The sequence below is a fragment of the Pantherophis guttatus genome, chromosome 5 (genome assembly GCF_059756535.1).
Source record: "Pantherophis guttatus breed Tessera chromosome 5, ASM5975653v1, whole genome shotgun sequence".
Lineage (NCBI taxonomy): Eukaryota > Metazoa > Chordata > Lepidosauria > Squamata > Colubridae > Pantherophis > Pantherophis guttatus.
The window spans coordinates 45,015,318-45,029,268 of record NC_142067.1 but is presented as its reverse complement, the minus strand read 5'-3'; the positions used below and the strand labels follow the sequence as shown (position 1 = coordinate 45,029,268).

Sequence of the window (13,951 nt, the reverse complement as noted above, 5' to 3'; positions counted from 1 at the left end):
ATCATCATTTGGCATTTTTCCTTAAATTCATATTTAGTATTATATTTAAGTTGTTTTTAAGGATAAAATAAGTTTATTTTATTCAGGACACAGAAAGGCAACAGTTTTCTTAGTAATAGCCATCAACCTTCTGAGACACTCTCCCAGAGAAGAAAGTGTTGTCTCTGTCTTGTTACAAGTTGAAACTGTTTTATTTCAATGTACTTTTGATCTGAAGGTACCTATTTTGGGTTTTGTCTTAATTTTATTGCATTCATTTTTCGATTTAGTTGCTGTAGGTGTTGATTATTGTGACCACTATAGATGATGATAACCATTGAAAAGTAAAATAAAATTGGGCAGCTGTAGAGGAATAGGGTGAATAAGCTACTTTAATGAACTATTATGAGGATTAGTTGGGATCTCATCTTCTTTGCAGGTTTAGGACAACTCACTGCAGCAAACTCGCCACACCCATCTCGCAGCCATCTCATTGCAGCCAACTCGCTACAAGACAATCCATGTGGGATAACTCAACATAATGAATGTTATCCACCACTGTTTCTTCTACATTACTTCTATTTTTGTCAATGGAAATGATGTCAAAGAAATAGTGGATAATATTTGTTGCATTGGGTTATCCTCCGTGGAATAGTCCCATGGCGAGTTGGCCATGGCAAGATGGCCACAGATGGCCGCGAGTTGGCTGCAATGAGATGGCCATGAGATGGCTGTGGCGAGTTGGCCACATTGAATTGTTCCATTCCATTTCTTTGCAGCAGAGTCTCTACTTGCTTCATTTTCATCCTTTTTTTTCATAAAACACCAGTGCTGTGGTTTGATTTTTCACATGGCCTGTCATCCATAAAAGAAAAAAACTGGTAAGTTTTTTGAAAAGAAAAAGCTTGAGATGATTACCAGCTCATAATGAGCAGAAATTCAAGAGGTACATATAAGAATGGAATCAGTTCCTGTGAATACTTTGCCTGTTTGACTGTCAGGGTTTCAGTGATGTAGTTCCACAGTTTGTATATCTGCTTTTCACTCAGTTGTCAGAGATAAAATTCCTCACATTGTGAAAGCAAGCATGGTTTTAATTATAAATATTATATCCAGGAAAGATATATTTGGTTTAAGAAGTTGCAGAGATGATACATTTATATTCCTACATTTTTGGAGCATATTTTCAAAGTGCTGCACAGCCCTAATTAACATATGTTTCCTATTTATTTTGTTGTTTAATTTCACAGGAAATTTGGCAGGCTACCATCACAAATGAACATTTAAGCTGGGGAGGGCTGAACTTTAATTTATAAGCATGAAATTCAAATTTGGCTATGATGTCTCCAAATACAGGATTTCTATGAAGAGAATTGAGAAATACCTAGCCCTAAAGTCTAAAATTCTTTCAAGCAGCAAAGCAGTCTCTGCACTGGTACAATAATAACATAGATAGTTAACTACTTTTATATATTTTCATCTTTCCTATTTCTTTATTAAAAAATAACCATTCAAATGACCTATGCAAATGGTAAAGATTCAAGCCTTGGTAGAGAACAATTCCTATAGAATATTGGTTTACATCAAAAAATCCTATGCTTTTTTTGAGGGAGAAAAATGTATGAATACAGCAATAGACATAATTTATTTTATTTTAATTTATTCACTCTTCAGATATAACTTATATAAATTATAGAATCATAGGGTGGAAGGGCTCAGGATAGGAAGCCTCATATCATCTCAGACAAAGGCCTGTTTAACCTTTATTGGAAAGTCTCTAGTAATGGAGCACCTATGACTTCAGGAAGCAACCTGGCCTAATTTTTCAGTCAGGAAATTCTTCCTTATTTTGAATTTGGATCCGCACCCCCAATCAGGGGGTCAGAATAGGGAGAGCAGGCTTCAGATCAACCATGGCACAAATGAGTGGCTATGGCTTTTAAAGGCCCCTGGCTCCAGAGATATCCCTCTGTATCTCTTTTGGTATTGCACTTCATTTGTCATAGCTAGTAAATAATTTGGGGGCATTCCTAGACTGCTTAAAAAGCAGGTTACATCCATGCCTAATGGAGAAAGGCAAAATGTAAAATAAGTGGCTTGTATACCAGTTGCACTTTTCTCTCTGTGTCTCTGTGTCTCTCTCTCTTTTTGTCTCTCCCTCTCTCTCGTTATGAAATTTATTGAACACCCACCTTACCATAGTTAGACACGGTTAACATAGAGTAACTCTGGGTAGCTGACAGTCATAAAAATATGTCTGTACATATACAATTAAAACATAAACAATTAACATCAAACATTAAAACCTAAGGACACATGGGGATAAGGGGGGGCAGAGTGGGGGAGGTAGGATCTGTTGTTAGTCGATCAACCACTTTCACTGTGCTGTTCCTCCACTGGGCCCCAAGCCAACTGACACAGCAATGTCTTTAGGCTCTTATGAAAGGATAGAAGGGTTAGGACCAACCTCACATTGGGAGGGCAAGATATTCCAGAGGGCAAGAGCAACAGCAAAGAAGCCATCCTCCTTGACCCTGCCAGCCATAATAATTGAACACACAGGACCTGCAGCATGTCTCATCTGCAATCACAAGTGGGATGGGCCAATTCTAGTGGGATGAGACAATCCCTCAAATAATAAAGACCCATACCATGAAGGGTTTTAAAGGTGATCACCATGAATTGCACCTGCAAGCAGTCCATTAACCAATGCAGTTCACAGAGCAGTGGTGCAATGGGACCATTCTTGGGGCTCCCAAAACTGCCTGCGCTGCCACACTCTGCACCTGCTGTAGCTTTTGAATGCTCTTCAAGGGTAGCCCCATGAAGAGTGCATTACAATAGTCCAACTATGAGATGACCAGAGACTGAATGACTGAGCACAGGAAATCCTGGTCCAGGAAAAGCCACAACTGGTGCACAACACAAATTTGTGCAAAGGCTCTTCTATGATGACTGTCATCTGCTCTAGAACCACCAAGTTGTAGACCAGATCTTTTTGAGGCAGTGCCACACCATACTAGTCAAAGATGATAAAATTCTAGATCCCAGAGCCCCATGTACCCAAAGTCATTCGGTCTTTTCAGGCTTCTCTCAAAGCCTCCTGTCTTAATCATATCCTGCTGGCATTACTTTTTTTACATGAAGCTTCAGATGGCTCAGAATCCAGTGGGAAGGGCAATTTTTGGCATCTTTTGATATGCTCATACAACACTATAGCTCTGCAGACTACACTAGCATCCAGGTTTGATTTGAAATGCTGGTTACTACATATAAAGTCTAAATGGCCAAGGACCCATTTGTGGGACTGCCTGTCCCCATTGTTTCTGCATGACTTAGTAGAGAGAAGATGCTTCAAATATGCCATCTTTGAAGGATAGCCTCTTCTCTGTGGCTGCATCTGCTCTATGCAATAACATCTTCCTAGAGATAGCTATAACCTTGGATTCATTCGCTTTTTAATCTTTTTAAGACCTCACTATTCTCCAGGCATTTGCACCAAGAGGTTGGGTGAGCTTTGCTGGTGATGTGGCTTTTGGTTGGGAACATTATTGTTTTAAAGAAGGTGTCATAGGTCTTACGATGCTCTGGAGGTTTATTCTTTAAATAGTTTCCTGAATCACTACAAGTAATTAACTAACTAACTAACTAACTAACTAACTAACTAACTAACTAACTAAATAACTAAATAAATAAATAAATAAATGTATTGTTTATTCTCTACTGCTTGGAGGCATTCTTTTCAAATAGCTTTAAAGAAATTATTTAAATAATCTTCTATAACTAAATATAAATACAACTGGATAACTGAATATAGTCTTTACTTCAAACAATTCTCATTGTCTTACTTTAGTTAACATTTCTATTTAACATATATGAAGAGAGAACTTCTATATACAAGAATAATGTAATTATAAAATTCTTCTTTGCCTGGAATCTCCATATTGTCATTTCAACTGAGGCATTAAATTTTACAGATCTGAAGACAGACAAAACTGCAACTCTGTGATTGTTAAATAGTGACAAGTTTTATTTCACAATTATTTGGCACACATAGTTTTAAGTCTATAGATCTAAGCTTTGTAAATCTTAATCTGCACTTACATTATATAATATAAATCATAATATAATGATTTGAAAATCATACTTTCTTTTATATTGTATATTAAGAAATTTATTTTTATGCATAATTCAGACTCATTTATGACATAATAAATGTTAAAATAATAATAATGTTTTGCAGCAAGCAGGTAATCATTAAAAACAAAGCAAGGTAAGGAATTAAATGCACAGAGCTATTTAACATTATTTTCTTTATATTTGTGCTGCAGGTTAAGGATAAATAAGAACAAACATTATACACACACACACACACACACGCACATGAGTTGAAACCAAATATTCAACTTTTAAGAAAATGCTATGAGTTAAAATTTAGATTTAGTTTTTATGCAGGTCTATACCATAATAAATATTTGATTTTTGATGATGAATTTTGTGCAAACTTGTATTAATAAATCATATAATTTGAAGAACATTACTTTTATATTCTCTCCCAATGCTGCTATTTTTAGTACTGATTTACTGTAAAAAGCATGCCTGTTTTCAGAAGTATATTTGCATCTCATGGAATGTTTATTAAAGTTGTATGACAATGGCACGAAGGATCATTAATATGTAGGGATATGGATGGCACAAAGAAGTAGGAAAAGTAAGTTATAATTGAAAAAAAAAAGATACTCTACCTGTATAGCCCAGCGAATTGTCCTCATTATCTATGGTGGGAAGTGCTGTGCCACTGTCGCTTCTTCTTTCTAGGTCATCAGAGTCTGTTGAAAACAACATCAGAGCTGCTGATGGAGTGATAGTAGTAACAGTAGTTGTAATTGCCATCAAATAATGTCCATATACAAGTAAATCCATATGAATCAGAAAAATAAATAGTGACAGCATTAGACCCTTCCATGACAGTGAATAAATTAATTTCTGCAATATCTTCAGCATCATTATTCAGTTTAATAATCCCTAAATTTTACTCTTCTAATGCACTTCCCTGCAATTCACAGCTCTGAAGTACTATGTTTATACTCTTCAGAGCAGCCAGCACAAGCTGTGGCAGACATATGGGGAAGAGGAGGCAGGGTGGTTGAACGCTAGCATTGCTAATTTTCTACCTTATTGTTAATCAAAGCTATTGACTGGGATCACTCCCATCATTGCTTCATCTCCTGGCAATTACAGACTCAGGGGACTTTATCTCATTGTGGGAAGAGGGAAAGCAATGTCTTGTCAAATAGGCTTGTGTAAGTGCTATTTTGACTCTGGAACTGGAGCAAAGGAAAAGCATAAAAGGCAACAGTTCATAATCAAAAGGAAAAAAAAATAAGAATAATACTGAAAGCATATGTTGGAAGTGTTATCTAAGAATAAATAAAGTTTGTTTAAATTATTCGAAATATATATATTCAGAAAGCAGAGCACAAATGAGAGAAATAGGAAAATTACATTCAAGTGAGTGCAAAGAGAGAAGTGTGGTTTTAGATACCATGGAGGCTGAGTTGTCTTTAATTAATTTTAGTAATGTTTAATATAATTGAATCAAAAGTTTATACAAATATAAAAAACTAGGAAAAATAAGCTGATACACAGACTACATCTATTTTATTTCTTTTACTGAATTAAGTCTATCATAGTATAAAATATTCAATTGCTTACATATAGTATTTATATTTTTTCTACATGAATTATCAAAGAATATACTGTATATGGGATTATAATTTTAAAATTGCACACAGGTGATGTGTAAGTATTTTAAATATACCTTTCATACCTTTTTAAAAAACTCACTCACTGCTATGCTGTAATTAAAAACATGATACATCTTTGTGGAAAGCATTTAACAATCTTTAAAGAATGTACTAATTAAAGTATTTTCATATTAAAACAGACAAGTCTTTCCATAAAAAATATTTTTAAAATAATGCAATCATACCTCATTACTAAGAATATGCAGTCTAACATAGGAACTCTTAACAAAAATATAAAAAAACCTTTATATGGATAAATTATTTTCACTTATCAATCACTTATCCTGTATCAGCCCTTGGCAACCTATAAACATTTTGGAGAATCAAAGTTGATCAAAATTCTGTCCAACACACTATTTCCTTATTAGCATGCAAGGAACCACTGGACCAGTTGTGAATCACAGCAGAAGAACAGCTGAACAGACCTTTTAGTAAATAAAGTGGCAAAGATGTCATGTTTGTGTTCATTTTCTGTGGATATATGAAATCAACTCAGAAACACAAATCAAATATAAAACTGTCTTTCAGTGTTTCCTGATCAGTTTCAAGAACAGAAAGGGTAGCCTTAATTTCTTAATGCTAAAAAATGAACGCTATTCACATTTTACATTAGTAAAACTGCTTGATAATACAGTATTCGGAAAAATGTTCTCACTAAAGTCTTTTAATTTGAATATTTACCTTCTGTATTTAGATGGAATATGAGCTCAGGAGTTTGTATACTGAATAAAATGTTTAGGGAATTTGATTGAATTTTCATATCCTTTCAGAATTTATTTTCCAAATTTGTTTAACAAAGCAAAATGAAATGCTTTTAAGGAAACTGGTTTTATATATTTTTGCAGATGTGTGACTCTTAATGTTCCCAAATAATTAATAAAATAAACACAAACATATTCAAGTCCAACAAGAATTTATGTTCTGTTCTTTAAAGAGCACATTCCATATGGAAGTTAAAAAGAGAGAGTCCTTATATGTTGCTGATACTAAATGGGAGAAGCAAATAATAAAATAAAATAAAGCCAGACATAAGGCTAAAAAACCGGTGACTGCGAATTCTAGTCCTGCTTGAGGCTACAAAGCCATCTGGGTGGCCTTGCACCATTCAGTTTCTCTCAGTCTTAGGAAAGAGGCAATGGCAAACCACTTCCGGAAAAGCTTGCCAAAAAAACTGCAAGAACTTATCCAGGCAGTTTCCAAGAACTCATTACCATTGAATGGATGTAAAATAAATAAAATAAAGTGAAAATAACTGTTTATGCAGAAATGTACTCCTTTCTTCTTCTTTATAACAGTTAAAGGTTTTTGATGTGTTAGCTGGATTCAAAGTTAAGGTGAAGAAAGCAAGGTGTTAAAAATATGAGGATGGAAAATAAAAAAAAATTGATTGTAAAAACTGGTTTTCAGATTGAGAAAAGATTAATATTAATTGTATATTATTTCAAAGTAATTATGTTAAACTATGGAATGAGTTAAGATTTGTTAAGATGGAAAAATTACAATTATTACCGTTTGGAAGAATTTCTGTATTAAAAACAAACATGTTACCTAGAAATGATGATTTATTTTAAACAATACCTGTTTTGAAAAACAATGCACATTTTAAGCAATGGAAAAAAGATTTATTTTTTCTTTAAAAAAAAGGCGGGGTGACGGAGACAGGTCTTGAGAGCGTTATCTGGGAGGAGTTTGACCCAGTGACCCCTGAAGACGTGGACAGGATTCTGGGTAGACTTACCGCGGCCACATGTTTATTGGACCCGTGTCCCTCCTGGTTGGTGCTGGCTTCCCGGGAGGTTACACGAGGCTGGCTCCAGGGGGTTGTTAACGCTTCTTTGAGAGAGGGCTCCTTTATGGCCGCCTTGAAAGAGGCGGTGGTGAGGCCTCTCCTCAAGAAGCCGTCCTTGGACCCGGCTGTTTTAGCTAACTCTCGTCCAGTCTCCAACTTTCGCTTTGTGGCGAAGGTTGTTGAGAGTGTGGTGGCGTGACAATTCCCCCAGTACCTGGATGAAGCGGTCTATCTTGATCTGTTCCAGTCGGGCTTCAGGCCTAGGCACAGCACGGAAACAGCATTGGTCTCATTGGTTGATGATCTCTGGAGGGCTAGGGACAGGGGTTGTTCCTCTGTCCTGGTCCTGTTAGACCTCTCGGCGGCTTTTGATACCATCGACCATGTATCATGCTGCGCCGGTTGGAGGGGTTAGGGGTGGGGGGCACCGTGTTGCGGTGGTTCTACTCCTTCCTCTCTGACCAGTCGCAGTTTGTGTTGATGGAGGGCCAGAAGTCGACCCCGAGGCGCTTTGTATGTGGGGTGCCGCAGGGGTCGTTCCTCTCACCCCTTCTGTTCAACATTTATGTGAAGCCGCTGGGTGAGATCATCCTTGGTTTCGGGGTGAAGTACCATCAGTATGCTGATGACACTCAGCTGTACATCTCCACCCCGGACCACCCCAATGATGCCCTTGATGTGATGTCCCAGTGTCTGGAGGCCGTACGGATCTGGATGGGGAGAAACAGGCTCAAGCTCAACCCATCCAAGACCGAGTGGCTGTGGCTTCCGGCGTCCCGATATAGTCACTTGGTGCCACCTCTGACTATTGGGGGCGAGTTGTTGCCCCCCCACAGAGGGCTCACAACTTGGGTGTCCTCCTGGATGCATGGCTGTCTTTAGAAGAGCATGTGATGGCCATGGCCAGGGGGGCTTTTTATCAGGTTCGCCTGATTCGCCAGTTGCGTCCCTTTCTGGATCGGGACTCCTTACGCATGGTCACTCATGCCCTCATCACTTCCTGCCTGGACTACTGCAATGCTCTCTAAATGGGGCTCCCCTGGAAGAGCACCCGGAGGCTGCAACTGGTTCAGAATGCGGCCACGCAGGTGATTATGGGAGCGTCATGGCGCTCTCGTGTAACAGCTCTCCTGTATGAGCTGCACTGGCTCCCGGTGGTCCTCAGGGTACGATTCAAGGTGTTGGTGACCACCTTTAGAGTGCTCCATGGCTTAGGGCCGGGATATTTACGGGACCGCCTTCTGCCACTGAGAGCCTCCCACTGGCCAGTACGCTCCCACAGAGAGGGTCTCCTCTGGGTGCCGTCGACCAAACAATGCCAACTGGCGCTCCCCAGCGGGAGAGCTTTCTCTGTGGGAGCACCTGCCCTCTGGAATGAGCTCCCCCCGGACATACGGATGATTCCAGACCTACATACTTTCCATTGGGCCCTCAAAACCTTTTTATTTCATCAAGTCGGGCTGGCCTAATCTGTCCAATTGTGTATTTTACTTTGGATTTTAATGGGGGATTTTAACTGTCAGGCCAAATTGTGTAATTCATTTTTAAATTGTTTTTATATTTTGTATTTGATGTTTTTTATTTCTGGCTGTTCACCGCCCTGAGTCCTTCGGGAGAAGGGCGGTATATAAATTAAATTTATCCAAATTTATATGATAGGGTAAGAAGCTAAAAATTAAATATAAAATTATCCAAGGTGAAAAGAAAAGGAAAGATTAGGACTATTTCACTTTAAATTTTATTTCACAGCCTGCTGTTTGGTTTGGATGAAAGAGTAGGCATGCTGAGAAACAAAAGTATGTTAGAAGAGCATAATCTGAAGTTGGAATGAATTTATATGGCATGATAAAGCTATTGTAGATTTTAAAAATCGGTGCTGGGGTGAACCGGTTGTTATATTATGTGAAGCCCACCTCTGAATATGAGCCATTATAGGGACCCCAAGGACTGCTCACTCTGCTACATGTTGCACCAGCTGAAGCTACTGAAGGGATTTCAGAAGTAGCCCCATGTAGATCACATTGCAGTAGTCCAGACAAAATATAATTTGGCCTTAAGTTACTGAACTCACACCATCCTTTTGATTCTTGTTTCTTTAATCATACCTCTTTTTTGTTTTCTTTCTTGCACCTTTTCTTTCTTTATCTTTTATTTTTCTTCATATTTGTCTTTTATTTATGTGAAAAGCCTTAATATTGTTTTTATATGCACACATTCACTTCAATTTGCATTCCAATGAGTTTAGAGGCTAATCACAAGTGAATTGGTCAATTTTTTATATACATAAAAATTCATATGTCCCATATCATATATCCCCACAAAAGGAGGTGCTATTGCATCATTATGTAATAAAAATAATTTATAACAAAATATTTTTAATCTCTTAACTATCCCCAAATATTCTAGAGGTTCGTAAAATTAATTAGCAGAAAAAGATTACCAGGATAGACAGTATGACAAATAGGTACTATAAACAAAACATTTTCTTCATTATTTTTTAAAGCTTCAAGTTATAAAGTAATGTTTAAAGACATATCGATTCTTACATTGGGGATTAAATATTTTCAGCCTTCTTTCATGTTTTCCTAAATTTCTCTGGGTTAGTGAAAAAATAAGTGGAAGTTGATTCAATTTGCTGAATACATTTCTAATATTGATACTCAATTGCTTTTCCCTAATATTTTATTAATGATAATACTGAAAATATCAATATTATACAAAAGTTCACAATCTAGTTAGATAAATTTTAGATAACAATGAAAAATCTACAGTAAGATTTAAAACAAGAAGTTATTTTTAACAACTATATAAACCTAACCATATTTATCTCTGACATATTGGATTTCAAATCACATTTAAAAGCTGGTTAATTTTTTAACCATGTTGGTTAAGAAATTATTTAAAAGTTTGAAGTTGAACATATTTTAATGGCAGCAGATTCCTGGACTACATGATTTACACAAATTGTAGATGTTATAAAATCAAATATAGTAAATTTAGAAAAATATTCATCTTGGTAGATATAGGAAAATTCACAAATTAGAAAGAATCTGATATATCTTTTCAGATTAACAAATGGTATTGAAAGTGTAAGCTTTGTGAGCTGCAATTCACAAACATATACAGTAACTAAACTGATATAAGATTTAAATTGTGATGAGACTTAGAAGAAAAACAAGAGAAAATATAGATTAGTAATACAGATGTGGTTACTAATGATAGAGATCAGAAGTACTTTATTAATTAATAGTGATACTGTGTTAACAATCCTTTTGTTTTTGTCTAGATCCGTTAAAGTAGCTTGAAAGTTTTTGCATGCTTAACCATGCTATATGTGTCTTTCCCCCCCTCCCCGAAATGATTGTTTTGATATCTGCAATAAGTGTTTAGGAGGTTAAAATGTTCCCATATAAACTTGGCCTTATTTTGAATGTTCAACTTGAATCCATTAATTGAACTTGATTCTGTGACTCTTGAGGAAGTGGATAAGATCCTTCAAACTGTCAGTGTACCCACCCATTTGTTAGTTCCTGGCCCTTCCTGGGTTGTCAAGATAGTCTTGGAAATAGCCATGCTATTATCTTATTTGAGGGATAGGATAGTCTTTTCACTTTGAAGGGGATGGGGTTTATTCTCTTTTAAGAGGCACCATTCCTGGACAATAACCATCCAGTTTCTAATCTTCTGTCTTGGAGAAGGCAGATGAGTAGATAGAGAGGATGTTGTAAGAAGCAGATATCTGCATCTATTTCAATTGGGTTTCAGATCATGATAAAGTACATTGTCCTTACTTGTCAATAATCTTTTAACAGAACCAGTATGGAGTGGTGACTCTATCCCAGTGTGCCTAATTTCTCAGCAGTTTTAAATACCATCATATACAAAAATACTGTATATTTCTGGATCAGGCAGTGGGAAGCAGCAAAGGGGGTCACTGAGTTTTAATGTGTCTCAATCTGGGCATCCCCTTGGATTCAAAGATACTATTTCTTGAGCAGGTAGCAGCTGTGGCCAGAAGTGCATTTCGACAGGTTTAGATGGTTAGCCACATCCAAATTACCTCGCAACTGTACTACTGTAATGTTCTCTATGTGGAATTGAACTTAAATACCTTTCAAAGCAGACAAATATTGACTCTTTATCTGTTTTCCTTGAGGCATACAGTGTCATATCAGTTTTCCTTACTTTATAATAATAATAATAATAATAATAATTTTATTTCTATACCGCCCTTCTCCCGAAGGACTCAGGGCGGTGTACAGCCTATTTAAAAACACAAAAAACACGACAACAATTTAAAATTTAAAATCATTAAATAATTAGGCTCCAATTAAAATCCCAGAAATTTAAAATACCCCAATTTAAAACGTTATGTTAGTAACCCTGCCTGGTGGAACAACAGGGTCTTCAGAGCGCAGCGAAACACCCGGAGGTCGGAAATCTTTCGTATTTCGGGGGGCAGTTCATTCCACAGGGCTGGAGCTCCCACAGAGAAGGCCCTCCCCCTGGATGTCGCCAGCCGACATAACTTGGCTGATGGCACCCGGAGGAGACCCTCTCTGTGGGAGCGGACTGGTCGGTGGGAGGCTATTGGTGGCAGAAGACGGTCTCGAAGGTACCCGGGTCCTATGCCATGGAGCGCTTTAAAGGTGGTAACCAACACCTTGAATCGCACCCGGAAGACCACTGGGAGCCAGTGCAGCTCGCGCAGGAGGGGTGTCACGTGGGCGCAACAGGTTGCACCCATAACCACCCGCGCGGCCGCATTCTGGACCAGTTGGAGCCTCCGAGTGCTCTTCAAGGGGAGCCCCATGTAGAGAGCATTACAATAGTCCAATTATCAGTTGTCTTTTGTGTGTTTGGTTTTGAACAGTGACATGCAGTCACATCATTTTTATTTTCTAAATAAAAACTTTAAAAATTTCCATGTTAATGACATGCTGCCATTTCACCACTTGCTCCAACTCCTCCCTTTTTAGTTGCCAGTGTTCAGTCAATTGATAAAGCTATATGGCAAAGAAACTTTAATTCAGTAAAACAATGTATATGAAAACAACTTGACAGCATTGCATGCTTCTTGAATAATGTTTTCTCAAGTAAAGATGAAGTAAAATCACAGCCAAAGAACATTAAACATTATTTTTTAAAAAAGAATGTTCTGCTTGGCATTTAACTACAGAATCCAAATGTGTTTAGATTTAAGCTGTTTTCTCATTTGTGATACCTAGAAGGTACCCCAACAAATGACTATATTGATTTTCTTTTGTGTTTAAACCTTCATGCATCATTCAGCCATTGTAAAAATGGGCATACAATCAGTTTTATTATCAATACTTCCAAAATATATTTTAGTATTTATTTTTGAGGGATATCAATTTCAGATGAAGTGTGTTTTCATAATATCACCATTTCAATGTCAATCTACAGTAATCTTTGTAAAGTATTATGAAAAATTAGACCACTATTGAATGCCAAACACTATCTTTGAACTTAAAGATAATGCAATGTAATGGATGCATGAGTGTAACATGTTAAGAACAGCAATAAAATATAGCTATGAACACTACCAATAAAAACATGAATGTGGATAATAAATTATAATATAAAAAGAACTTAAATCTTCACAGAAGAACACTAACATTGCAAATGTTTTGTAGTACTCCAATAATTCTTCCTTTCAATATGTTGCTTTGTTTATACTAATATAATTCAGAACTCTGCTGATTATCTTTTTTATTAAAATAAAATAATACAAATTTCCTGTCCAATAAACAATACAAGCCGAAAGGTTTAAGGTTATACATTTTAAGAAAACAATTGGCGCGATTATTATACATAAATTTAATGAATAATAAATTTAACACATAAATTTAACAAGTAATTAACAAGCAATAAATTGTAACATATAAATTTAACAAGTAATACATTAAGACTACACTGAAAGACAAAATAATTTACATTAATTGTAATAAATAGTGATTTACATTTTACACATTCTTAATGTGTAATGTGTTAATTCTATTCCATTGTGTAATTTGTCTGAAAAGAAATCTGATTGTCTCTCTATCCAAAAGTGCCACAGAGGTCAAGAATGTATTTATCTTTCTCAAGGGAGAAATTTGCATCTATGGCTTTAATGCAGAAATGCAGGTGTTCTTGGGGGAGGAGAATTACACAATGAAATAAAGAAAATTACTCAATATACACATGAAACAGATAACAATAATATGTGGGAATAAAAGTATGTTTGTCCAGCGTTCTATTTATATTTCTTTGTAACTGTACATAAAAATCAGTAATAGTTGATGTAGCCCAGGACTCATAGAATCAACTAACAACAGGCACAGATAAAATGTTGCAAAAAGCAAATCCAGTT

At 36.5% G+C, this 13,951-nt stretch overlaps 1 protein-coding gene across 7 annotated transcripts in view; it reads right to left on the bottom strand.

Moving 5' to 3' along the window:
- The window catches only part of ROBO1 (roundabout guidance receptor 1), a 532,491-nt gene that overhangs the window by 289,822 nt on the left and 228,718 nt on the right, over positions 1-13,951 (bottom strand). For 6 of the 7 annotated variants that reach the window (XM_087895014.1, XM_087895012.1, XM_087895011.1 and 3 more), the window contains exon 3: positions 4,725-4,808. In XM_087895014.1, the coding sequence (XP_087751140.1) occupies positions 4,725-4,808 (84 nt within the window). Of the gene's footprint in view, positions 1-4,724; positions 4,987-13,951 lie in introns of those variants that run through there. The other variant, XM_060686338.2, reaches the window with a different exon arrangement.